At 41.6% G+C, this 27,608-nt stretch overlaps 1 protein-coding gene across 1 annotated transcript in view; it reads left to right on the forward strand.

The window, feature by feature from the left end:
- The first annotated feature begins 3,285 nt into the window (after positions 1 to 3,285).
- Positions 3,286 to 27,608, forward strand: part of MAMDC2 (MAM domain containing 2) — a 60,497-nt gene continuing 36,174 nt past the window's right edge. The window contains exons 1-2 of the mRNA XM_032212577.1: positions 3,286 to 3,389; positions 4,261 to 4,377. Of these exons, the coding sequence (XP_032068468.1) occupies positions 3,308 to 3,389; positions 4,261 to 4,377 (199 nt within the window). The 5' untranslated portion in view covers positions 3,286 to 3,307. The remainder of the gene's footprint in view (positions 3,390 to 4,260; positions 4,378 to 27,608) is intronic.

A 27,608-nucleotide genomic window follows, 5' to 3' on the forward strand; every position in this document is an offset into this window, starting at 1 on the left:
GAGAGGGCTCTGTGTGCCACCTCTGGCACGTGTGCCATAGGTTTGCCATCACAGTTCTATTTTATTTTATTCTATTCACATGAGAACAGGGAATATTGACTATTTTTTTTAGATCAACAGCAAATAATAAAAGAACATTGAAATATCTTAATTAAAAGCCATTAAAAGCCATATACAGTATATATAAATTACAATAGCAGGATTAAACTAACCAGCGGGTGCTACACTCTTGCATTAAAAGTGCAACCTTGAGAAAAAAATTGAATATAGCAGCAAATTAAGGCACCAGATAGCACTGTGTACTGTACATATGCACCTCAAAGCATGGGATTACCAATAACAAATGTATACATCTATGTTTATATCTTACCATCTTCCTGTAATTCTGCAATTTACAAGAATTCAACAATGAAAATAACCATGGCCAACATCAAAATAATATTTAAAAAATGGATAAAATAAACCAAATGTCTTCTGGGAGAACTTTACTGTATTTTCATCTGCTTCCAGATGGTAGTTAAAGAAGAAGATAACCTAATCTCTAATGCAGGGGGTTCCAGCCTTGGCGACTTTAAGACTTATGGACTACAATTCCTTAAGATTTTCCCAGCCATCCATGCTTACTGGGGAATTGTGGGTGTTGAAGTTCACAATTCTGAAAGTTGCCAAGGCTGGACGCCTCTATTCTAATGAGAGGCCATTCCAGAGGCATGGCACTGTTACTGAGATCCTTGCCCTTCGTCCCATGGGAAATTAGGAGCTGCTTTACTCCAGCAAGACTGAATTGGTTGAGCCAACCAATTCTAGTGGATAAATGTGGTCCTGAAGGTAGGCTGGTGCCAAGCCAACTACAGTTCAAGGCTATCTCTTTATATTGCACCCAAAAGCCATCTCCTGTACCCTCTAATGGATTTCTGCTGGCCAGTGGTGTAGTATGCCTCTGGAATGGCCTCTCATTAGAATAGAGGCATTCAGCCTTGGCAACTTTCAGAATTGTGAACTTCAACACCCACAATTCCCCAGTAAGCATGGATGGCTGGGAAAATCTTAAGGAATTGAAGTCCATAAGTCTTAAAGTCGCCAAGGCTGGACAACTTCAGCTTCAACCACAATAATACACATACAAACTAAAGTAAACAGTTCCAAACTCGATTGCAGAAAATACAACTTCAGCAACAGAGCGGACAATGCCTGGAATGCTCTACCTGACTCCATTGTTACGTCCTCAAACCCCCACAGCTTCAGCCTTAAACTGTCTACCGTGGACCTCACCCCATTCCTGAGGTCCGTAAAGGGGGCGTGCATAAGCACACCAGCATGCCTACTGTCCCCATTTATTTGTATTCATTTCCTTTGTTCATGTCCATGTTCATACTTGTACCTGATATCTTGTACTTGTTTGACAAAGTAATAAATAAATAAAGTCACATTTTTCAGCAATGTAAGGTTGAACGGTCACTAGGGGAACTGTTCTAAGTTGGAGACTACTTGTACAATGTTTTAGAAAGCCTGAAATGCCATTTCGTGGATTTTGGTCAGTGCCACTTGTGACTCTAAATTTATGCCCTCTCCCCACCCGCCCCCCTCTTTTTTGTGTTGATCCATTATCAAACTGCATGTCCTGATGAAGGAAAGGGATTCCCCACAATTGATCCACCATCAAACTGCATGTCCTGATGGAAAGGGATCCCATCCCCACAATAGATCCACCATCAAACTGCATGTTCTGATGGAAAGGGATCCCCCCACAATAGATCCACCATCAAACTGCATGTCCTGATGGAAAGGGATCTCACCCCCACAATAGATCCATCATCAAACTGCATGCCCTGATGGAAAGGGATCTCACCCCCACAATAGATCCACCATCAAACTGCATGTCCTGATGGAAAGGGATCCACCCACAATAGATCCACCATCAAACTGCATGTCCTGATGGAAAGGGATCCACCCACAATAGATCCACCATCAAACTGCATGTCCTGATGGAAAGGGATCCCCCACAATAGATCCACCATCAAACTGCATGTTCTGATGGAAAGGGATCCCCCCACAATAGACCCACCATCAAACTGCATGTCCTGATGGAAAGGGATCCCCACAATAGACCCACCATCAAACTGCATGTCCTGATGGAAAGGGATCCCCCCACAATAGATCCACCATCAAACTGCATGTCCTGATGGAAAGGGATCCCCCACAATAGATCCACCATCAAACTGCATGTCCTGATGGAAAGGGATCCCCCACAATAGATCCACCATCAAACTGCATGTCCTGATGGAAAGGGATCCCCACAATAGATCCACCATCAAACTGCATGTCCTGATGGAAAGGGATCCGCCCACAATAGACCCACCATCAAACTGCATGTTCTGATGGAAAAGGGATCCCCCCACAATAGACCCACCATCAAACTGCATGTCCTGATGGAAAGGGATCCCACCCCCACAATAGATCCACCATCAAACTGCATGTCCTGATGGAAAGGGATCCCCCACAATAGATCCACCATCAAACTGCATGTCCTGATGGAAAGGGATCCCCCCACAATAGACCCACCATCAAACTGCATGTCCTGATGGAAAGGGATCCCCCACAATAGATCCACCATCAAACTGCATGTCCTGATGGAAAGGGATCCCACCCCCACAATAGATCCACCATCAAACTGCATGTCCTGATGGAAAGAGATCCCCCATCAAACTGCATGTCCTGATGGAAAGGGATCCCGCACAATAGATCCACCATCAAACTGCATGTCCTGATGGAAAGGGATCCCACCCCCACAATAGATCCCCCATCAAACTGTATGTCCTGATGGAAAGGGATCCCCCCACAATAGATCCACCATCAAACTGCATGTCCTGATGAGAGGAAGGGTAGTCATGACAAGGGTATTGCCAAAGTTCCTCAAAGTTGGCATCTGGATTCTGCTGCGGAGCATGGAAAGCAGCGGCGAAAAGGCAACCAGCCGCCTTGAGGCTCTCCTAGCAACTGGGAGCGTATATTCTTCGAGAGAGCGCCCGCGCGTCCTTGGGAGCTGTTGCCAATGGCTGAGGGAGGGGAAGATTTTACTCCATGTGGAGACTGCGGGCTTCCCTCACGGATTTTTCCTTCTTCTGTTGCTTTGAGCAGCCTCTCCCTCCCTCCCTCGGAGCTGGCTGGCTGGCTGCCTCCGAGGCTGTCCAAGCTCAGCCCCTCCCACTCTCCCCCCGGGCTGCTGCTTCGCCTTGGCTGCTCGGGCTTCTAAATTGGCATTGCGCGCAGCGCCTTCGGCTCCTCGAGACGGGGGATTGGCCGTGCGATGCTCAGCGAGCTGCTTTGTCCTCCTCGCTTCCTCACTCCCTGCGCGGCTATGATTTTGCGCTGCCTTCTCGCCGTGCAAGGTAAGGCGGCGGCGGGAGGGGAGAGGAGGCGACGACTCGGTTCCTGCACCTGGAACGGTGGGTGGGTGAGGGTGGCGTTGAGCTGGCTTTGCGGCGAAAACGATGGAGAGCCTCGGGGACAAATGGAATTTGAGCAGAAGCTTTACAAATCGTAACTTGACAGATAGACAGAGAGTAATTATGAGGGAATAGTATGAACGCCCCTGTTGTTTGGGGAGGGGATTACTAGAAGAAAAAGTCCATAGAGAACTATGAAACTGAGGAAGTGGTAATTGCATAGAGAGAGGGGACCGTTCACAAAAAATGGGTGTGTCATAGAAACACACAGCGTATGTCTCACGTGGTTGATAACCTGGTCTCTATTGAATCCGAAAAAGTGTTAAGTCTCCTAATTAATTCTGTAGTGGTCTGTATTCGTGACTTCTTTGTTCTAGGATTGGCATCTTGAGGTCTCCTAAGAGATGCATTAGGGAGCTGAACTGATTTTGGGATATTGCATTTTCCAGATTTTTTAAAAAAGTTTTGATAGAGAAAGGCAGAGAGGACAGTGACAGAAGAACAGGTGCATGAAGCATGCAGTTACTGGGTCTTGTACTAGATTTTTTAGAGTAGCAAATAAGATGAAATTAGTATTGGAATCTGCTGTAATTGTGATGCATCTGTAAGACTGGGAGACAGTCTTGGTAACTATTAGGACTGCTACTGCAGTTTTCATTGCTTCTACTGCAGAAGTGCACAGTTGATTTCCATTGAATTAAGCCAAAGGCTGCCCTGTACGTGCTTTCCTTAAATGCATATTTCTCACAAACTCCCTTTCACAGCAGATCCACTCTCTTTATGTTGCAAACTAAGTCAGCTTTGTCTTCTTTAGTTTTGCAGTTAGCCAGAGCCCTTGAATCATACTCTGCTGGCTCTTGTGCCTTTGAAGGCAAAACTTGTGGCTATGAAACGGACATCACCACTCTTCCGTGGATTTTGAATGAGGAAGGTAAGAAAAAGGTTTTTCTAGGATCATCCTAAACTTGTTTTCTTAAACCGCATCTTTTCAATTAATGCTGTATTATCTGTTCCTTAGTTTTAGATGTTTAAAAGGTTGGATTTCCACCTACAAACTTAGTTGCAGGCCAAATTCCAAAAAATGCACACTCACACCTCTATACTCCACACAAACATTTTTACTGACTGACTTAATGACTTACTTGAATTTAAATTATTCCAGACATTCTGTCTGTCTATAAGTAGTTAAGCATTTTATCACTGTCTCAAGCAGAGATGCTGATATGTTTGTAGCAGACAGGATGTCTTGCATCTTTCTGGTAAAGAATATCTGTGAATAAAGAATGTTCCATATTTTTGGTATCCTGTTTAATAGATGGGGGAGGAGATGATCTCAGGAACCCTTCTCACTTTTAAAAATTATAGATGACCACAAAATAAATTTTGTTGTATTGTATGGATTATATGAATAATACCTTTTTAAAAATTGGCATGTACGTGTAGAATATGTTCAGTATTTACTGAACTAGAAATATTAAACTCATTAGATTAATTTAAATATTTTCATGAAAAAATCTTTATTTTTTAACAAACAGAAAAATGACAAAAATGACATTTACATTTTCTGCAGCTATCCTTAATATCTGACAAATAGTTTTGATTTCCTGAGAATGTGTTAAATGAGGGTCCTTGGGCCACACCTTAAGACGCATTGACTTAAAAGATTATAAAAAGTCTAAATTCTGGAAAGCTTCTCCAGGAAGTTTTGATGATCAATATGCTTATATACTGAATTGTATATTACTTGACTTGGCTGCCTAAGTGAACCTTACCAAGAGCAAATGGTTGTGTGTTTTGGGCCCCACTGGTCCTAGAAACACTGATGTGCTTGTAACTTGGGGGTGTTCCTTGTCTCACAGTTCCTTCATGAAAAGACCAAATGGCCTTTGCCTTGTGTCCATTTCTGGATTCAGAGAATTGCTCAGAGTCACTCCTGAGTAAAAACTCATCTCTGAAATGGATTAGAACTTACCGTGCATAAGACTTTCCTTGACTACCATTCTTAAGCTTCAGTTGGTCCAGATTTCAGTGTCATGGGTAACTATGGGTGCTTCTTGTGACACCTGTATAATAGCTTCACTCAATAAGCTAAACCTTCTCCTTATAGGCCTCTAATGCAATTGAAGTTCTTGGTTATCATCTGAAAAGCTCTCTATATGACATAAGTTATTGTGGACCACCTTCTCCCAAGGATATTTGCCTTTTCACACATTTTGACAGAGAGGATACATTCCAGATCTCTTCTCTGAAACGTTATATAACCTATAAATTACTTCTCGGTGATGGCTCCTGCCCTCTGGAACAATCTCCACCTCCAATACATAGTCAGCCCCAAATCCTGCAAGCCTTTAGAAAGACAGTTATGGTAAGACCTGGTTCTTTCTTTAGGCATGAGGATAAAGATAAGCAGAGTTCTCCTTGGGTGAGATATATTTTAGTCCTGTTCTCTGTTTAATTGTTTTAGTTTGCTTAGTGATGTCACTTTTCTTCTTGTATGTTGTTTAATTATTTTGTATGTCATCCAGACAGATTGTTAAGAGTTACGTGGCCATCTAAATGTTACAAATAAACATTCATTCATGGAACTGGTAGAATCAAAATGTAAAAGGAAGGTAATTTTATTTTTGAAGTGCATAGGAGCAGAGGATTTAAGAGCAACCCTATTGCTTTCTTTTGTCTGCTTCAGAGCCTCTTCTTAGCATCACCTATATTTACAAAACTGAAAGTGATTTTTCCATGTACTTCAGTCCACAGAAATCTCTTCTAGTTTTTGCAAATAGAAAAGGCTCCAAGGCCACATTCACCTTTTGGTGTTCTCTAGTATTTATCAAAGCTAGAAGAGACTTCTGTACAAGCAATGTATCTATGTCAAGGTAAGAAACACGGGGAAAGCTCAAACAAAGTTATTGAGGAAAGTTGTGTTATCTGTCTGTTTTGGCTCACAGAATCATTTTGTAAAGTTCTTCAGCAAGTTGAGTCTAAGTCACTTAGCCTAGCGCCACCATTTATCCATCTATTCCTATACTGTCTATTCATCTTGCATATTGAATTTTTTAAAATACATTGCTAGGTTAGTCTATTTATCCATTTAATGTAATACAATTGCCGTATTCCATGCTCACAGGTGACTTCTTCCACAATGGGTTTTAAAAAGCAGAGGGGAGTACCCCACATAGTAGGATCCAGATCTAGACCCTTCCTCTTCCCATCATTACCAATAGGAATCAGCCCTGGAAGAACAGCTACAAAACAACTCCCCAAACCTCTCAGCTAATCCAGAAGCATACTATGGTCAATGTTGTTAAAGACTGCTAAGAGGTCGAGGAGCGCCAGGATGAATATACCTCCCTATCCTGAGCCAACCAGAAGTAATCAAGCACAATCAAAGTGGCTTATTACTGTATCCTAGTCTGAATTCTGACTGAAGGGGTCCAGATAATCTGCTTTCCCCAGCACACTTTGGACCTGTTGGCTAAACACCTTCTTAAAAAAAAAGTTCCCTAAAGAAGGAAGATTGGAGTGGATGAAAATAGTCTAGCTCTGCCTGATCCAAAGATGTTCTTTTGAGGTGAGACAAACCAGTGCCCCTTTCATAGTTTCCCACTGGAAACTCATACATGGGCTACCAGTCTGGAGGCTCAACAAACTAGGAGGGGCTTGGATCAAAAGCAAAAGTAGCCACAGAAGAGAAACATACATATTTCTTCCATCAGGTAAACTTTAAAGGATGCTCAGATTTGTTCCTAGATTTCCTCCAGTGGCTCCCTAGGCATAACTTCTGCTGCTTTATTCTGCAGAGGACCAGGGGCATAATGTGGTCTGTTGCAGGCAAGATGGTTCAATCCAATCTAAAACCTCATTGCTACCTCATTCTAAGCAGCAACCAAAGTCTCAGTATTGGGACAATCCCTTGTTCCTTCCAAGTTGGAACCAAGAGCTGCCTGGGATGAAAGGGGACTGATTGAATAGGTCTAATCTTCCTGGAGGGGTGGGTTGGAGTGCTGTGGTAAACAGAAAAGGGACTGATAGTAGTATCTCCGAACTCCATTCTAAGACAAGAACCGGGTTTAGTGTATGATTCCTTCTCCTCTCTGGGCCATTTTTGTAATAATCTGGTTGTTATGGTAGCCATAATATCTTGGGTCGATTTTACAAATAGATTATTATTATTTTTTAAAAGAATGGGGCTTGTATTCAAATGTTCTGTCCATCTTGCTGGTTTTTACCATCCTCCTGCGGAAGCCACTGATTGAACGGGGCATTTAGACTATTGAATGGAATCCTGTGATCCATGCAGCAGTCCAAAGCATTCATAACATAGCTGTTCAGCTTTCTTTGCTTACACGTATCTCGTTCCCTTGGTAACCAGTTCTAATACTGAATTGTTCTTATGATTAAAATCTCTTAATATTCAACAGGAATTTGTCTTATTGCTTGGCAGCCACCAGTGTTTCTCTACTTAGAAGTTACTGACATTGCTAGTTTCTCATTTGATTTAAAATATTCATATACTTCTTCCTAGACTGAAAACAGTCTTTTAGGGATGTTCTGTTGATATTTCACAGGCCACAGACCTAGCTAATATGTAATTGTTTATTGGGCCTAGTGAGAACATATGACTCCTTCCAGAGGGACAACATTCAGAAAATGAATATGTATTGTTCTCTCACAGGAAAGGAGCCCTACATGCATATATGTACCTCCACATAGAAGGTTATCTCTTATAGATTACAAATCATTAAGGAAACATCTGACGTTCATGTTTTTATTCTGGCTTATAAAATTAAGGAAGATTTATACCTATGAAAATTAAAGCCAGTTGAAATATTCTATAAAATAAATTGAAAAATTAAAGTCAGAACAAAAATTTGAAGAAGAGGATTAATTTGGAAAAAGCTGGACAGAAGAGGAAAGTTTTTCAATTTCTTCTGAAAAGTAACATTTTAACAACATTAATAGAGATTCTACAGAATCATATATTCTAAAATGCCAAGGCTCCTGAGAAAAGCCTAGCTCTAAATAAAAGATAATCTAGATCTCATAAAGATTCAAATCTCAGATAAATAAGAAATACATAAAGTGCTTAATATTTAAAAATAAGATACTGTTTTACTGTTCACATTTTAAAATGGAATAATATTAAATCTTACTCTATATTGAGGAAGTGCTACTTTCCTTTCCAAAAATGCAAGCTACCTTGTCCAATACATAAGCTGTATAATCATTTGCTTTCATTTTATTAAAGGCAAGTGAAAGTTCAGGACAAACTAGCAGAAAGATAATGTTTGGGGAATCAGATATTCTGAATTTAGAAGGCCATAGAGTATTGAAGATTGTCCCTACTATAAATATGCAAGACCTTCAAGACCTTTCTTTCAACCCTGTTATTCTGTTAAAATCTGGATGTCTAAACTCATAAAACTATAAAGTGTAAGTGGCATGTTGCCTTATTTTTTTTAAAGACTATGTTTTGTCTTTTAAACAGTGTAGGACAATTCCTTGTGGTTTTCTGGGAGCATCTGATGGATTATTGCTAGAAATGGGATTCTACATTTGATGGAGTTTTTGTCTGAAGTGATTAAGAGGAGAAATTTTTAATGTTCTTGAAAAATTGACTCATGGTGACCTTAATGTGCTTCAGAATTGTATAATTTGATTCACTGCCAACGAACTCTCTGGATTGTGTGGACTTCAGCTGTCTAAATTCACACAATAATCCTACTGGCTGTGGAATTCCAGGCATTGGCCCACATATATGTATGATGTTGGAGATGATTGCTGTATGTACTATACTGTGGCTGCATTAAAAATACTTCTGGCTACATTGTACCTATAATTACTTTATAGCACATGTGGGTAACTTAAGACTGTATGTTGTGTTCAGCTATTCACCATGGGTCTTACTGAATCCCAAGAGGCCTTATCTTTTTACTCAGATGCTCAGCTTCAATTGGGTGATGGTGAAGAAAGGGTAATTTTGGTAGCATTATTGACAGCAATCTAATAAGGTTTGCAGTTTATATAGCTGAAGTGAGTGTGTCACCATTACTGATAACATGTGCGTACGTAGTCCAAAACAACATGTGTAGCATACCGTAGTATATCGTGATGTTTTATGGTATAAGATGTGTATTATAGTGATGATAGCCTTTTTTAGAAATAAGAGTAGCTGCCCATTTCAACTTTGAGTTTGCTCATTTAAAACAAATTTTTGGACATGCAAAAGAATAAAAATCTTATTACATTTTTTAAGAAACTATATATTTTCAATTTAGTAGTATCCTTGGTTACACAGTTTGATTTATTGCTGCTATTCTAGTGACTGACCTGAAGATTTGTGCCTGAATAGTATCAATGAATCATAGAACAGCTGTACAGTATGCGATGAATAGTACAATAATCTGGTTAAATCAACACGACATACTATTAAAAATATTTTTGTTTTGAGAAAGTAGTTTTCTGTGCTTTTAGTTTTTTGTGCTGCAGTTTTTCTGGTATTAACTGTTTTGCCTTGGTACAGTTAAGCTTCTGTTATTCACATTGGGGGGGGACACGGGGGGTTGAGGGAAACTTAGAATTGGCTTATTAACCTGACTTTGATAAAACAGTTAGATTATTAATTCATTTCATAAATAAGAGCTGTCAGCATTTCTTATTATAACCATTGTTTTTCATAATTGGAACTGCCATAAATCATTCCTTGCTGCTAAAGAATTCTTGAAAACATGTGAATCAAATTGTCTTTAGATTGAAAATCACTTTGAGGAGAATATTTATCTTCTGAACTGAATATACAGAAAACTTATTTTTATTTTTTCAATGAAAGATTCCTGCGTCACTCTGGACATCTATTGGAGTTCATAAGAACAATAACAATACTTAGGAATAGCATAATAGGAACCCACTTTTATAAGATTCTGAAGTCTTCTAAAATTTTGTATTACCTAATTCTAAATCAATTACACGTGGTGATTGTGTTCGTCTTCATTAATTTACTTATGTCTTATATTTAGCCAGTGAACATATACAATATATCTGAAAGCCTTTCTCCTTCTCAACAATTCATATGCTGAATGGAATTATACTGTTTAAACCTGTGCTACATTAGGTCAGTGAAATCGCCGAGTGCAGTTTGGCTCAGTTTATACAACTTTGTTCTGTTTTCCTTTTTAGGTAGTAGTTTTATTTGGTAGATGCCAATCTGATCTAGATGCTAAGTAAGTGCTGCAGAATAGATTTTGTGGCCATATCATATTTATTTCTTAAAAGTTAATAAGTAGTGAAATGTTTAAGATGTTAGTATGCCAACACTTATGGCATTAATTTATGGCTCTATTTGGGAATATACTTTAGGAACTATGCAAAAAATTAACAAATACAGGACAAACAGTAAAATAAAAACACTGCTCAATAAAAATGAGTCTTAGTATCTTTTTTATATCATGGTGACCAAAATTGGATGAAGTGCTCCAAGTATGATCTTACAAAAACAGTATATTGCAGTACTAATACTTCATGTGATCTTGTTAATATTTCTCTGTTGATGCAGCCTAGGTCTGTATTGGCTTATTTGGCAACTGCAGTACACTGCTGGCTCATACGTAAGTGGTTATTCACTACCTCTCCTAAATCCTTCTCATTATTACTGTTCTCAAGCCAGGTGCCACCTATTCTATACCTATGTTTTGGGGGTTTTCTTGTCTAAGTATAAAACTTTACTTTTCTTGCCACTGAATAGAATTTTATTGGCTAAGGCCTATTGTTCAAATCTGTTTAAATCCTTTTTGATCTTGGGCCTAGTTTCTAAAGTATTGGCGTTTCCTCCTAGCTTGGTGTCATTTGCAAATTTGATGTTTTCCCCTTTTGTGCCCTCATCTTCATAGATTATGAAGATGTTGAAGAGTACTGGACGTAAGACAGAGCGTTAGGGTACCCCACTGCATACTTTTCTCCATGTAGATGTAGTTCCATGGAGGACTACACATTGAATGTGATTTGTCAGCCAGTTATGAATCCATTTGGTGGTGATGCTGTCCATCCCACATTTTTCTATCTTACCAAGAAGGTTGTGATCTACTTTAACAAATGTCTTACTGATTCCAATTATAATATGTGTGCACAATATTTTGTTTGTCTACTAAATAGAGGTGTATGACAGGTTATCAGAATAGGCCTTTTTGCTGCATTTGACATTGTTGAAAGCTATGTCAGATTCATATTGAGTCAAAAGAACTTGCCCAGACAATCTTACAATTTTGGCCCTATATTTGCAACAATACTTTAGGATTAGCATATTTTCATGAGCTTAGTGTAAGAGTAAAAATCTGTTTGGAAATCTTAACACTTATCTTTGTAGAAAGCAGCATGATCTGGTAGAAAAGATAATTTCCCATGTACAGTATTATAACTGCCTCTGGAACCCTTCACTGTTTGCCTATATTACCATGAATGCATACTGTCAGCTTTTTAAAAATATTTTTCTTTAGGACTGTGCAGTTATTTTTTAACATGTTTGCTTTGGCAAATTGTAGACTAGAAAGATTTAAATGGATTACTTCAGAGGCAGAGCAACTGCCTTTTCTCACCAAATTTGCTGTCTTATGCTGATAAATCTTTATGTAATCCCCGATCTTCTGTAAGTGATTTGGTATATCAGGAAATTCATAAATCATAAAAGTTATGATTTCCATTTGCAGCAGTTTAGTACAAATTAATGGTTCTTTAAAATATATAGTTCTGCATTGCTAAAATAAAAGCAACTTGAGTGTTGCCTTTAGCTTCTTCAGGAATATTTTGGAATATGTAATTTTCTTTTTAGTAAAAATATTCTAAAGTAGTGGAAGAAAAAAAAACTGGGGAGGTGGGAATCCGTATTTGTGCCTAACACAATTTCCATAAGTAGTTACTATGGTGGAAGAAATGAGGACACTGCATCACAGAGCTTTTTAGCTATGATATTTTAGCTGTGATGATGTTAATGAATTAGAAATAATTACATTATTGTGTCTAATTACAATTCTTCTGAAAGGATAATATTTAGTTGGGACTCTTGCTTTGGAAATTTATGAATGTATGATGAGAGCAGGAAACTAGCATGATCCTGCTAATGGAGCTGACAAGGGGAATAAGGGTTTTATTTTATAAAGAGGTAGAGCTGATTTCAGTCTTTTTCAGAAGAAAACATTTTTCAAGTTTTAGGACTTCTACCAAACCTGATTGGCAGCTTTTGGTATTTTTACATTGAATCTGGGCAATAGAATTAGATCAGGAAGGCAATGTAATTAAAAAAAAAAAAAAACCACTGTAGTTCACATTGCCAAAATTCTGTACATGTCATTTTATTCCGAGTAGTGTTACACTTCTCTTTATGGAGATGCATTAATCCAGTTGACTATGTCATCCATCACCTTTTGAAAAGCAGATGTGTTATCTAAATTTAAGGTGACCAGATTTTCAGATTGGAAAAGAGGGACGCCCTTGACCGGGGGGGGGGGGGGTCTTGATTAAAAAAAATTTTTTTTGTCAAAAGGTCACCCCAGGACACTGAAACCAGCATAAATACGAATCTGTTGCCAAACAAAATTTTGATCACGTGACCATGAGGATGTTGCAACGGTCGCTAAGTGTGAAAAATGGTCATCAGTCACTTTTTTCAATGCCATTGTAACTTTGGTCACTAAATGTTTTCCCCCTCCTCGAGACTCCTCACTTCTTCCTTCATTCCTCTTGCTTATCTACCTTCACCTTATCTGTCTTCTGCTCTTTCCCTCTCTTCCTTCCTTTCTCCTTCCATCCTCTCTTCTTTCCTCACTCACTCCCTTCCTCTTTTTTTCTCTTCCTTCCTCCTTCCATTCTTTCAGCTTCATTTCTTTTGCCTATCTACCTTCTCTGTCTTTCTGCTCTTTCCATTTCTTCGCTTCTGTTCCTTCCTTCTTCCCTCCTTTCCTATTTCTTCCTTCTTCCTTCCTTCTGCCTATCTACCTTCACCTTCTCTGTCTTTCTACTCTTTCCCTGTCTTCCCCTTTCCTCCCTCCCTCCCTTCTTTGCTTTCTAGTTCCATCTTTTCTTCTTTCCTCTCTCCCTCTTTTTCTTTTTTCCTTCCTTCCTCCTTCCTCTTGCCTATCAACTTTTTTTATTTTTTTTTGTTACATAGACGACACATACCCACAACAATAAAAACAAAACAAAAAGAAAAAAACCCATCATCACATATAGCATGTCATTTGGTTACAAGTGTTTTAACATTTATCATTCTTATACATTTATTATTTCATTTAATAGGTTATAATATACAGTTTGGGTTGCTTTGTTTACCATCCCTTCCTCCTGTTATAACACCACCTTATTTTCCCTTTCTTTTCTCCCTTCCTCCCTTCTCTACTTTCTTCCTTCCTGCTCTCCTTTCCCTTCCTTCTTCCCTTACCTTTCTCCTACTCCTGCTCTTCCTCTTCCCCTTTCTACCCTCTCTCCCCCTCTTTCTCTCCTTTCCATCCTCCTCTCCTTACCTCTTTCTTCTTTCCATCATCCTTTCATTCTCTCCTCCTTTCTCCCTTTCTCCCAACTCCCTTTCTGGGAGTTGAAGTCCACACACTTTCAAGTCTCCAAGGTGGAGAAAGACTGATCTATCTAATTAATATAATTATTTCTCCCTCTCTTTTTCACTCTCTCTCCAGTGCACACACGCAAATGCATAGGGCAGCCGGGAGTTACACACAGGTAACTCCGGGAGGCTTACGGGAAGAGGACAGCCGACCACTCAACCACGCGGGGGGGGGGCAGGATTTCGCCAAGAAAAGTTAACTTTCCTGCGAAAGGGGCCGGCAGCCTCTCAGCTGTTCCCGGCCGGGGAGACCTCCCCCCACTTCCACTCCTGCGACCCTCCTCCCGCCTCCTCGGAGCTTCAAGCAAGCTAACTGGGAAGTCCGGGGAAGAAGAAAAAGCGGCGGCGTGGGGGCGTGGCGGAAGCCCGGCTGCCGTTTCTCTTGCTGAGGGCGGAAGGGGAGGAGGAGGAGGAGAAAGTTAAAGTGGCAGCCCGATCCCTTCAGCAGCCGAGGCGGGAAACGTGCGTTTTGACAGGGCTTCCACAGCGCTGTGCAAGCGCTGCCAAAGTGTCCGTTTCCCAGGCGGGCTGCCATTTCTCTTGCTGAGGGCGGGAGGAGGAGGAGGAGAAAGTTAAAGTGGCGGCCCGATCCCTTCAGCAGCCGAGGCGGGAAACGTGCGTTTTGACAGGGCTTGCACAGCGCTGTGCAAGCCCTGCCAAAGTGTCCGTTTCCCGGGCGGGCTGCCGTTTCTCTTGCTGAGGGTGGGAGGAGGAGGAGGAGAAAGTTGCGGCCCGATCCCTTCAGCAGCCGAGGCGGGAAACGTGCGTTTTGACAGGGCTTCCACAGCGCTGTGCAATCCCTGCCAAAGTGTCCGTTTCCCGGGCGGGCTGCCGTTTCTCTTGCTGAGGGCGGGAGGAGGAGGAGGAGAAAGTGGCGGCCCGATCCCTTCAGCAGCCGAGGCGGGAAACGTGCGTTTTGACAGGGCTTGCACAGCGCTGTGCAAGCCCTGCCAAAGTGTCCGTTTCCCGGGCGGGCTGCCATTTCTCTTGCTGAGGGCGGGAGGAGGAGGAGGAGAAAGTTAAAGTGGCGGCCCGATCCCTTCAGCAGCCGAGGCGGGAAACGTGCGTTTTGACAGGGCTTCCACAGCGCTGTGCAAGCCCTGCCAAAGTGTCCGTTTCCCGGGCGGGCTGCCGTTTCTCTTGCTGAGGGCGGGAGGAGGAGGAGGAGAAAGTTAAAGTGGCGGCCGGATCCCTTCAGCAGCCGAGGTGGGAAACGTGCGTTTTGACAGGGCTTCCACAGCGCTGTGCAAGCCCTGCCAAAGTGTCCGTTTCCCGGGCAGGCTGCCGTTTCTCTTGCTGAGGGCGGGAGGAGGAGGAGGAGAAAGTTAAAGTGGTGGCCCGATCCCTTCAGCAGCCGAGGCGGGAAACGTGCGTTTTGACAGGGCTTGCACAGCGCTGTGCAAGCCCTGCCAAAGTGTCCGTTTCCCGGGCGGGCTGCCGTTTCTCTTGCTGAGGGTGGGAGGAGGAGGAGGAGAAAGTTAAAGTGGCGGCCGGATCCCTTCAGCAGCCGAGGTGGGAAACGTGCGTTTTGACAGGGCTTCCACAGCGCTGTGCAAGCCCTGCCAAAGTGTCCGTTTCCCGGGCGGGCTGCCGTTTCTCTTGCTGAGGGTGGGAGGAGGAGGAGGAGAAAGTTAAAGTGGCGGCCGGATCCCTTCAGCAGCCGAGGTGGGAAACGTGCGTTTTGACAGGGCTTCCACAGCGCTGTGCAAGCCCTGCCAAAGTGTCCGTTTCCCGGGCGGGCTGCCGTTTCTCTTGCTGAGGGCGGGAGGAGGAGGAGGAGAAAGTTAAAGTGGCGGCCCGATCCCTTCAGCAGCCGAGGCGGGAAACGTGCGTTTTGACAGGGCTTGCACAGCGCTGTGCAAGCCCTGCCAAAGTGTCCGTTTCCCGGGCGGGCTGCCGTTTCTCTTGCTGAGGGTGGGAGGAGGAGGAGGAGAAAGTTAAAGTGGAGGCCGGATCCCTTCAGCAGCCGAGGAGGGAAACGTGCGTTTTGACAGGGCTTCCACAGCGCTGTGCAAGCCCTGCCAAAGTGTCCGTTTCCCGGGCGGGCTGCCGTTTCTCTTGCTGAGGGCAGGAGGAGGAGGAGGAGAAAGTTAAAGTGGCGGCCCGATCCCTTCAGCAGCCGAGGCTAATTCTCTGCACGAACGAGAGCGTGGGGGCAGCGGCAGCCGCCCGCACAGAACTTCCACGCGCTTCAGGGGCTTCTGCCGGGCGGCGGGAGCCCCGGAAGTGAGAGGAAGTTCTCTGCGGCCGGCTGCCGCTGCCCCCACCCTCTTCTCCTGCCGCGGCGAGCGGAAAATTCTCTGATTAGAATTAGATTAGATTACTCACCAACAAGCGCAGCTGCAACCCCAAAAGACGAAAGGAAAATGGAGACTCGCGCAGGCGTCCTCAGGCTAAGGAGTCCAGCCAATCAGTGAGCTGGTTGGGATGGAAAATTTTCCATCCCAGCCAGCTCACTGATTGGCTGGAGTCCTGGCCAATTAAATCAGTGAGCGGCAGGCTGGGCTGGCTTAAATTTGTAGGTAGCAGATAGAACAGAACGATGAGCCAGCCCAGCAAGCTAGCAGCTGATGGGCGGGAGCTGCGAGCCCCCCAAAAAGCGTGCTTTTTAAAAAAGTGTGCGGGACGTGGGAAAATGCATTAAAAAGCGGGGGTGTCCCGCCAAAAGCGGGACGTCTGGTCACCTTATCTAAATTATGAAACAAATAATTCCTGCAATAATTTTGTGAGGGGTGGGCCAATAGAGAAAGCTGGCATTTCCTTATTATACATTCCTATTATGAATAGAAGAAAGTTTGACTTTACTTTTGATATTGATTGCCCTGAGAGTAGTCTCTCACCCATCAGAAATCACACACATGGTTTTGATTAGTTTTGACCTTGTAAGGGTTCTGTGAGAATCCAACCATTGGGTTCAGCTTATTGTGTGAACTGAGAAACGTGGTCAATCCAGTAAATCCAAATTAAAATGATCATGTTGTTCTGACCTAGGCTTCCCAAGAGCATGAAGCAAACTGCTTGCCCCGACAAAAACCCCTTTTATTAATTTACTGTGAATACTGCTCATTCACATCCAGCAAAGTCTTTCAAGGGAGGATTTACAGTCACAGGCCTTATATGGCTTAGAGAGATGCCAGATCGATATCTGCAAAATTTGGCAAGGAGTCTCAGAATCACGAACCAATTAAGTGAACTAATTGTCTCCTGCAAACTCCACTCCCCTTTCGCTCCTCTTTTACTTGCTCTGGGAGGGGTCATTCATCTTCCCCTGTGGCCTTACTCCCAAGTCGACCCCTGTTCTTTAGCTGTTTCCTTCATCTGCCAACTCTGTGCATGTGCACACTGGGCACAGGCTCCAGCTGTTCATCTGCCTCACTGATGTCTGACTCTGAAGGCAGCTGATAACTGGCATATGGCTCTGCCCCCTCTCTGCCTCCGACACAGCGCCCTCATCAGAGCCTTCCCCAGACTCGAGGGCTGGCCCATGTTCCTCCTCAACTTCCTCACTGTCTAAATCTGCTGTTAGCTCTGCAGGCAGCTGGTGGGCCACAACACATATTTAATGTGTTGTGCAAATGCAGACAATAACTGTATTCGCACAGCACACTACTAAGTCCATCCTCCTAGCAGATGAAGCTAGAAGGAAAACCAAGCCCTTGAAAAGAATCTCTCAGCTACTGGCCCTGGTCCAGTGTTGGCAATTCTGTAGGAAAAAGTTGTCAACCAGTTCAGATGAATCAAACTAAATTGGCTGGTGCAAGCCCTAAGCCAGGTTACTGTACTGGTAAATCAGACATGGCAGCTGTAAACAGAAATAAGATTAGAAAAAGGAAAAGGTACAAATGCTCCACTTAAAGCTTGCAGTAAATGCTGACAAGACTACCAACTAGTAAAAAAAAAACCAAGTTCTAGTTCTAAATATAAAACCTAGACACATTTTATTCAGTTATGGAGTTAGTGTTTAAAAGAAGAATTTTTCTTTTTGTTTGGCAACTATCACATAGATGCAGAGGATGGTTTCCAATGTGAATTTTTAGGCTGTTTCTGTTACTCCTGATATGGAGATAATTGTGTCATAATTTTCTTAGAAGCATCAAATTAGTCATTGAGCACTGTTCTTTTTAATCTAATAATTTATATTGATTCATTGTAGAACATTCACATGGAAGTTACAAGTAGAAAACTTTATTTTAATGTATTTTATCTATTTTATTTTTAGTGTTTATAAGCTTTGCTATATAACCTAATTGCCAAATCAGCATATAACAGTAGCTATCAGGCGATGTTTATTTCTACATATGAAAATTAAAAGACCCTTAGTAGCATCAAAGTTACTTCCAGTAGACAAGATCGCTACTTGAAAGTATCCCAGAATTGAAAGGAGTACAATGGATTTTCTAATAGAATAGAAATATAAAATAATTCCAGAAGAAAATGCTATGTATATTTTTCTTTGAGACCGGTGTGTGATAGGTTTGACAAAGCACGTTGAGTATGTTCTTGCCAGATGCATCTTTCGTTGCCAGATGCATAGGAAGAGGAAAATATTTATGATTATAAAATATTTTTCTCCCAAACTTCAGAGTTTAAATAGATTAATCAAGGTTTTATTTAAAGAGGCAAAGCTGGTAAAGATGATAAAATATATATTTCTTTGACCGAATCATCTGAAAGCAAGTAATTTAACAATTCCATTTTGAATATATTTGCATGATATAAAATATTTTGGTGTGTACTCTGAGAAAAGAATTCCATTACATATAGATTTTTAATGGCTGGAATATCTACACATTGAACACAACAATCACAGCACTCTCTATTCTAGCCGTTAACCAAGGTTTATGGCTTGTAAAATGTGTACCAACCCCAATATAAGCTATTGCACACTTGGTCCTCTCAGCCATGAGCTTCAGTAAAGAAAGGGACTGCATCCAACTCTCCACCCACCCAACTATTCTCCCCTCCCATCTCTTCCCCTTTGACTTTTTTCCACTCTGAAGCATGGGGCTCTGGGCCTGCTTGCCACATCCCAGGAAGCTGACATCTCATGACTTCACTGACTTAAGCAATCCCATTCCCAATTGAAAGCTGAAAACTATTTGATTAGCAGTCCCATTTGCTTCTGTAAATAGATGGAGAGGTTTGCCATATTGTATTTTGCCTCAGTAAGATGTTTCAGGTCTGGATCCTAAACATATAAACAAGAGTTCTACTTATATACCAGGTTAAATTAGAACTCATATGTTACAAGCCATAATGGTAGGTTTATGCAATACTCTAAGCTTGTTGGACTTCCGGGGGGAGGGGCCTGCCATTGCCGGTGGCTCAACGGAGCTGCCCTCAGAGTTCTGGTTCGTATATCTACAAGATCTATAGATATCTCTTCTTTCAGGCAAGAAAGAAGCAGGGAGGAACTCAGTCGTTAGAATCCTCTTTGTAGTTCACAGCTTTTTTTTTTTTTTTGGCTGTGAACAGAGAAGAAGGTTCAACAAAAAGCTGAGTCATTCACTCTGGCCAGATCTTCTCAGCTGTATTTTTTCAGCTCTAGGCAAGTCACCCCCCCCTCAGGACAAATTTGAAACTAAGTTATTTAAAATCAATCCGAGCAGCGACCATTCCTGAGAACCCTTTTTTTTATTATTATTCAAAATACCAGCTTCAACTTTATAAAAAACTCCTTTGTTTAATTGCTTTTCAAAATGGTGATTTTATAGCTTCCGCATTTGATATATGATATATTTCCACCTTCCTGGCATAGAATAAAGGGAATAACTTCTTACAAATTAATCAGCCCTGTTTCCTTGAAGACTTCTCTTTATTAATTGCCAAAAGCTTATTGAAAATATCTTATCTTAAATCAAGGTGAGCAGAGACTTTGTTTGTTTCCTTTTTATAATGGCTCCGAAGTCAAAGCAGTCTAGACGTTTTTTTAACAATACATCCCAAGCAATTGCTATAAAGCCGCAGCTCTTGCCTTCTATGCCCTCTACTGGAGATTTGTTAATGAAATAATTTCTTTTTGAAACTCTTAAAGAATTTAGAGAGGAAATGAAGCAACTTATTTCGGACTTATGTGACAAGCTTGATGCCAAGATTGCTCAAACAAAGGAAGATATGATCGGGGTCATAACTGTAATGACAGATTATATTGCTGGAATGGAAGATAAACTGGAGCTATTGGAGGAAGCTAATTCCAACCTGACATCTAAAATTGAAGTGTTGCAACAGGAAGTTGAAAACGCAGAAAAACAACTTGTTATGACAAATTATAAAAAAACAGTGTTTGCAATAAGAGTTAGGGGATTGCGTGAAAATGAACAGGAGAATTTGAAACAGATTTTTTCTGAGGCTTTCAGTTGTTTGGTGGGAAGTCCGGGACTCAACTTTGATTGGCAGATCCAAAAAATTTACCGCCATAATTCATGGGCAGCAAAACAGAGACAGCTTCCGAGAGATATAATTATATATTTTGCCACAAGAGAATCCAGAAATGCGATATTACAAGAGTTTTATAATAACAGGCTGCGAATTGATGGACAGGACCTGATCGTTTTCAAAGAAATACCACCCCAAATGTTAAGATCCAGGAGAGACTATGCTTTTCTAATTAAAGAACTCAGAAATTGTCAGATACAGTACAGATGGGATGTGCCATTTGGTATTATAGTTACATTTGATGACCAAAAACATCGCCTCAACTCTGTTTGGGAAGCCCGAGATTTTTATTATAAGATCCTAAAGGCGGGACATCCTGAATTACCTGGACTTGGAGAAAGACAAGGAGAAGCAGAAGAAAAACAACAAAACACACAACTACAAGGCGGGAGGTATCGCTTTCCCCCTCCGGAAGGGCAGAAGAGCAGAGAACAAGGATTTAGTTATGCTTCCAAAACATTTGCTTAATTCTTAACTTGAATAATACTTTGTGACTTCTGTCTTGTATATAATGGTATAGTTGTATACCGATGAAGAGACATTAAGGCTGAAAGAAGTGATGCTGATTTCCTCGGAAAATATATTGTATGGGATTTAAAAAAGACTTGACGGATAACTCTGAACTTTTATATAAATTGTTTATGATTTATTTTCTAGGGTGAGGAGGGCGGAGAGCGTGATGTTCCTGGATTGTGGTTTAGGTTGAATGGAGTTGGGAAGTGTGGTGTAGATGGGAGGGTAGTGAAGGTTCAATTAGAGCTTATTTTGAGCCAGAAAGTAAGTTGATTTTTATATAAACTGTTATTTGAATATAATGTTTGGAAGGATGCACCCAGGGAGTTTGCAGGAAGGCGGAGCAAATATGAAAGGAGTACGGATGAAATAAAAAATATATATGGACACGGGTAGAGGCAGGATGAGAAGAGTGGGAAAAGGAAACCGAGAGAAGTATTTGAGATGTGTTTAAATTGCTTTATAGAGAAGGAGGTATAAAAGGGACAAATTAAAGGTTTGGAAATGGACAGATATTTAGATAAAGAGATAAGCCCCCTAGCTAGAGTAGAATCCTATTTGATTCAATATAGTTTGAAATCCTGCAAGTAATAAATTAATCGAGATTAGGAATGATGTATATTGTACATTGTTTAAGTTTTAATAATGATGGGAAGCTGAGCTCAATGTAGAGAGTTTATTGATTTTTCCCTTTTTTTTTTTAATTCCTTTCTTTTTTCCTTTATCTTTTATCTTAATTTTTAATCTATTTGGTTTTAATATACTCTAGACTGTGTTTGATAAAAAGCTATGCCGGATATGGGATCTGGGAAGTCGGAAGGGGGCTAGGGAGGGGGGTTTAACGGGGGAGGGGGGGGAGGGGGAAAATATAGTTTCAATTTCCAAAACAATAAGAATGCACTTGTATACTGCTGCTTTTTTTTCTCTTTTCCTTTTATTTTCTTTTCTTTTCTTTCAACTTTAGTATAAAATATAAATCGAATAGATTAATGAATAGTAGAAATACACCGAAGCGAGGAGTAGAGGGAAAGAAGAGGGAGGAGTAGAGAGGGAGTGAGAGGGGAATGTAAGGAGGGTGAGATGGAGGGAAGGGGAGAAAGGAATGTCTGAGGGGGAGGGGAGGTAGAAGAGGGGAATGTTGGAGGGGAGAAATGAAAGTTGGAGGGGGAGAAGAAAGGGTGTATGGAGGATTGAAGTGTTATGTTGGTTTTCTATGGTGGAATAGAAGATGAGTTGTGTTCATTGTTTTCTTAATTGCACAGTATATAAGTGATTGTACAAAATGAAAATGAAAATGAAATAAAACAGTTTTCATGAAAATACTCTAAGCTTGTTTATGATCATAAGAAAGTTGGATCATAAGAAAGGCTGAGTGCCAAAGAATGGAGGCCTTTGAATTATGGTGCTGGAGAAGACTCCTACAAGTCCCTTGGACTGCAAGGCGATCAAACCGGTCAGTCCTAGAGGAGATCAACCCTGACTGCTGTTTGGAAGGCCAGATCCTGAAGTTGAAACTCAATACTTTGGTCACCTAATGAGAAGGAAGGACTCACTGGAGAAGAGCCTAATTGAGGGCAAAAGAAGAAGGGGACGACAGAGAATGAGGTGGCTGGGTGGTGTCATTGAAGCAGTAGGTGTGAGCTTAAATGGACTCCAGAGAATGGTAGAGGACAGGAAGGCCTGAGATCACGATGGGTCGGACACGACTTCACAACTAACAACAACAACAAAGCTGGTTTATTCATGTCAGAAGCATCACAAAATAAAGCATACTTAAGGCTACCATGAGGTCCTCAAGTGTACACTGATCAAGGGCACAAGGGACGTGTGTGTGTGTGTGTGTGTGTGTGTGTGTGTATGTATGTATGTATGTATGTATGTATGTATGTATGTATGTATGTATGTATTGTCTGCCTGTCACCACAGTTTCAAAGAGCAGGAGCAACCGGATAGCCCCATTTGTTCAGAGTGTCTCTGGATCTTGTTGTGAAATGTGCTGTTCTATCTGTAATATCACCAATGCTCAGAACTTCTAGCTTGAGTGCCAGCAATAACGTGCCCAGAGTTCTAGGCATATTAGATACAGTACATAAATGCTCACCTAATGAATTCATAAATATATCTGTGGAGTTCATAATATGGTTACTTAGAAATAAATCAGACAGACTTTACTGGGGATTACTCCTAAACAATTGTGCACAGATGTGCTGCTTTGCAATAGCATGCAACTTTTAGTGATTCATAGATTGTTCTCATACAACTTCTTTTCTTTAGAAATTGTACATTTTGTTCCTTCACTTTTTTCAGATCGTAAGATCTGTCCAATGAAGTTCATTGTTTATGTTACTCCATTAACTGTTTAGAAAACTTGATTTGTGTTGATGGTGCCTTCATTGCAACTCATTTCTGGCTAATAGTAATGCCTCAGCTATACTAAAAGCACTGCAATGTAGAAGTAAAAACATATGCTATGAGAAATAGTACATTTAAAAATGCAAAATTTGAACTTAAAGTAAATCTCATTATGTCCAAGGTAATTTGCTCTATTTTGAGCAAAGCCACTACTGTATAATCTGTGATTTAACTTAGTTACTGTTTTCTTAGAGCTCTTTCTCACTGCTGCATTAAAAGCGCTATTGACCTGTCCTTCAATGAGCAAAAATTTATGATGGTATAAATTGTGCTGCCCCCATTGCTGATTCATGTTCTGCTACTGTAATAAGTTAGCAAAATATGGTAACTTTACATACTCATTGTAGGCCAAATAAAGAAAAGAGATTGGTGGATTCCCTGTTTTTATTATCCTTCCAACTTGCTGTTGGTGGGAAAATAACTATCAATCACTATACGAAACATAGATAGTGGGTTGGGTGAGTTTAGGCAGATAGTTAGAATAGCAGCTTAGTTACTTCTGACTTGCTTAATAAGTTTTCAGAATGGGGTGGAATGTGGTATTTATTTATTTATTTAGCCCATACATGGACCCGTAATAGTTCAAATGTTAATGTCCAGTCCACCCAGCCATTTAAGGACAGGGTGGTCTATGTTGAAAAAAATCAGACATTGGGCTGGTGTAAGCTCTTGATGGACATTCAGATACAATGTGGTGGATATTTTGTCAATAAGCACCACAATCACACTGAGGGGTAGAGACAATACCCTCATTTAAACAATAAGTCCTAGCAGACACCATGTGGGGTACAGATCCTGTTCAGAGTTCTATTATTATAGAATAAAAGAATTGGAAGGGACCTTGGAGGTCTTCTAGTCCAACACCCTGCCCAGGCAGAACACCTTATACCAGTGATGGTGAACCTTTTTGTGTAGGCAGGCCAAAATTGTGGGCGCGTGCACTATTGCACACCTGTGCATGCCCATACTCACAATTCAATGTGCCCCACCTACCTGCGCATGCGTGCATGACCCCTGCCGCACGAGGGGGGAATTTTTGCCGTTTCCGGGCTCCGAAGGCTTTCCTGAAGCCTAGGGAGGGCGAAAAAGGGCTCCCCCAGGCCCCCGGAGGCCTCTGGAAGCCCAGAAACAGATCGTTTCTGAACTTCTGGTTGGCCTATTGCTCTCCCCAAGCTCCGGAGGCCTCCCCCAGCCCTCCGGAAAGCCAAACATCAGCTGGCCGTCGCGCACATGCATGCCAGAGCTGACAGCTTGCGTGCTGGCAAATATAGTTCCGCGTGCCACAGGTTCGCCTCATGGCCCTATACCATTTCAGACAAATGGTTATCCAACATCTTCTTAAAAACTTCCAGTGTTGGAGCATCAACAGCTTCTGGAGTCAAGTTGTTCCACTGATTAATTGCTCTGTCAGGAATTTCTCCTCAGTTCTATGTTGCTTCTCTCCTTGATTAATTTCCACCCATTGCTTCTTCTACCCTCAGGTGCTCTGGAGATTAGTTTGACTCCCTCTTCTTTGAACCCTGAGATATTGGAACACTGCTATCATGTCTCCCCTAGTCTTTCTTTTCATTAAACTAGACATATACCCAGTTCATGCAACCGTTCTTCATGTGTTTTAGTCTCTAGTCCCCTAATCATCTTTGTTGCTCTGCACTCTTTCTAGAGTCTCCACATCTTTTTTACATTGTGGAGACCAAAACTGAATGCAGTATTCCAAGTGCGGCCTTACCAAGACATGATAAAGTGGTATTAACACTTCACATTATCTTGATTCTATCCCTCTGTTTATGTAGCCTAGAAGTGTGTTGGCTTTTTTGGCAGCTGCTGCACACTGCTGGCTCATATTTAAATGGTTGTCCATTAGGATTCCAAGATCCCTCTCATAGTCACTACTACTGAGCATGGTACCACCTATACTGTACCTGTGCATTTTGTTTTTCTTGCCTAAATGTAGAATCTTACTTTTTCACCATTGAATTTCATTTTATTAGATAGTGCCCAATGTTCATGTTTGTCAAGAGCCTTCTGTATCTTAAGCCTATCTTCTGGAGTGTTGGCTGTTCCTGCCACCTTGATGTCATCTGCAAATTTGATGAGTTCCCCATCCAGATCATTGATGAAGATGTTGAAGAGTACTGGACCTAAAACAGAGCCTTGGGGTACTCCACTACATATATCCCTCCATGTAGATGCAGTTCCATTGAGGACTACGTGTTGAGTGCGGTTGGTCAGCCAGTTACGAATCCATCTGGTGGTGATGCTGTCTACCCTACTGCTGACTACTGCTAACCAACTGCTAACCCAGTTGACCAATGCTGGTGGGGAAGGTCAAAACCTGGCACCTTTTGTGTAGGTTCATCTACGTAACTGCCTGTATATGGGCGTTCAGCAGCCCATTTCACTTTCTGCTGTGTGTTGACGTCAAAAGTTGTTAGACAGCTGTTGAGCGAGTGCCAGACAGAACTTCCTGGATTTAAACCTGCCAACTGATAGAATTGGAAGAAGATCAGCGTGCACAGGAAGAAGTGGGTTTCTCATAATTTTATTATACTCCTTCACTAAGGCTTCCTGCCTTCGGAAGGGCTGGTGGTGCAATGTGGCTCAAGATGGGGAGCCTGCAAGTAGGAGTAGATTTTGTGTTCTGCTTATGATCCTCATTGTATCATTTAGTTTAGCATCGATCTTGCTGGTGTGACAGCTATTAAGCCAAACATAGGCGCAGTATTCAGCTGGAGTAGACCAAGCCTAGTGCTGATATTCTGAGAGTAGAGGCTAAGACTCCCCATCTTGATCTTCTTAGTTTCTAAAGTAAGTTGTTCCTGGTATTGATTTTAGCAAACATGTTCTCTAGGTGTTTTTTTATAGGAGAAGGTCCGATCCAAAGTTTGTCTGAGGTATTTGGGGTGGGAATCATAAGCGAGTAGGTTGTTATTCAGTAGGCCTTTGGGGTGGCATTGATGAGTTTGTTGTTCAGATGGAAACAAGTGGTCACCATTTTTCTGACACTGGGTATGAGTCTCCAGTCAGCAAAGAATTTACCCAGGGACTTCAGGTCCTCAGAGAGGAGGCAGTTAGATTTGCTAAGCCCTTCAACATTAATTTGGCATATTCTGACAATGTCCCCAATCTGTCTTGACCTTTGGGCCTGAAAAGGCCCATTTTGTTTATCCGTTGCCTTGTATTTAGAGAGCCAGGAGTTGTACAAAGATATCTTGCTGCCAACTGTCGTTAACTGCCAATTCTTCAATGTAGTCTGGCTGCCACTTGTTGCTAGTCGTTTGGTTCACACTACGGTGCTATCCAGGGTGCACGATGAGGAGGCGAACTAGCATCACATCCCAGAATGGGGTAAAAAAGGAGGGAACCCTGCATTCTTTCCTGTCTGCTGTGACCTATCAATTGGGTTAACCTGTGTCTAGTGCTCTTCTGAAAAGATGTATGACCAGTCAACTGACAGACTGCAAGTGCAGAGGAAGGAAAGTGTCATGAATATTTGGGTAGTTCCTCCGACTTTAACTTGTGTTCCTCCTGTATCCTCTGGTACATCAGTTAGGCAGTTTATGAAGCTGCATCCAAGAATATTTCAATAGAATATTAAATCTGTGTTTCAAAAACAGGTACAACCTTGTGTCTAAATCAGGGGTCCCAAACCCCCAGTCCATGGACTGGCACCAGGCTGCAGCATGCCAGAAACCACACCATGCAAACAAGCGAAGCCCCATCCACAGGATACAGGTAGCATGCAAAATCACACCTTCTCTTGTCCACAGAAAAGCCTCTCTCCATGGAACTGGTGCCCAAAAGGTTGGGGGCTGCTGGTCTAAAGTACAGACCTGAGAAGCATGTTGGGAAGGACTGTTTGGACTATGTGCAGATAGATGTCTCTGTAGAAGTTGACTGTCCCGGCCTTGTAAAGGAATTATCTGTAAAGAGTAAGGAATATGACCTTGATGAAGATATGCAAGATCTGTTACAAGGGTGAAAAACATTTTAAGTCCTCCACAGACAGCTAGCATTTGTAAGCAGTCAGATAGATATCTTCCTCATTCACTGAAGTATAAGGAGTATATGCTAAATTAGACTTGCAAGAATCTTTTCTGGGATTGTTTTAGCCATTGTGTGTTAATTTCTTCAGCTGGTCTATGTATTTGATCTGGTCTCTGAGTCTGAAAATGAAATTTGGGTGTTTCTAAAAGATGGTA

Source organism: Thamnophis elegans, chromosome 3 (genome assembly GCF_009769535.1).
Source record: "Thamnophis elegans isolate rThaEle1 chromosome 3, rThaEle1.pri, whole genome shotgun sequence".
Taxonomy (NCBI): domain Eukaryota; kingdom Metazoa; phylum Chordata; class Lepidosauria; order Squamata; family Colubridae; genus Thamnophis; species Thamnophis elegans.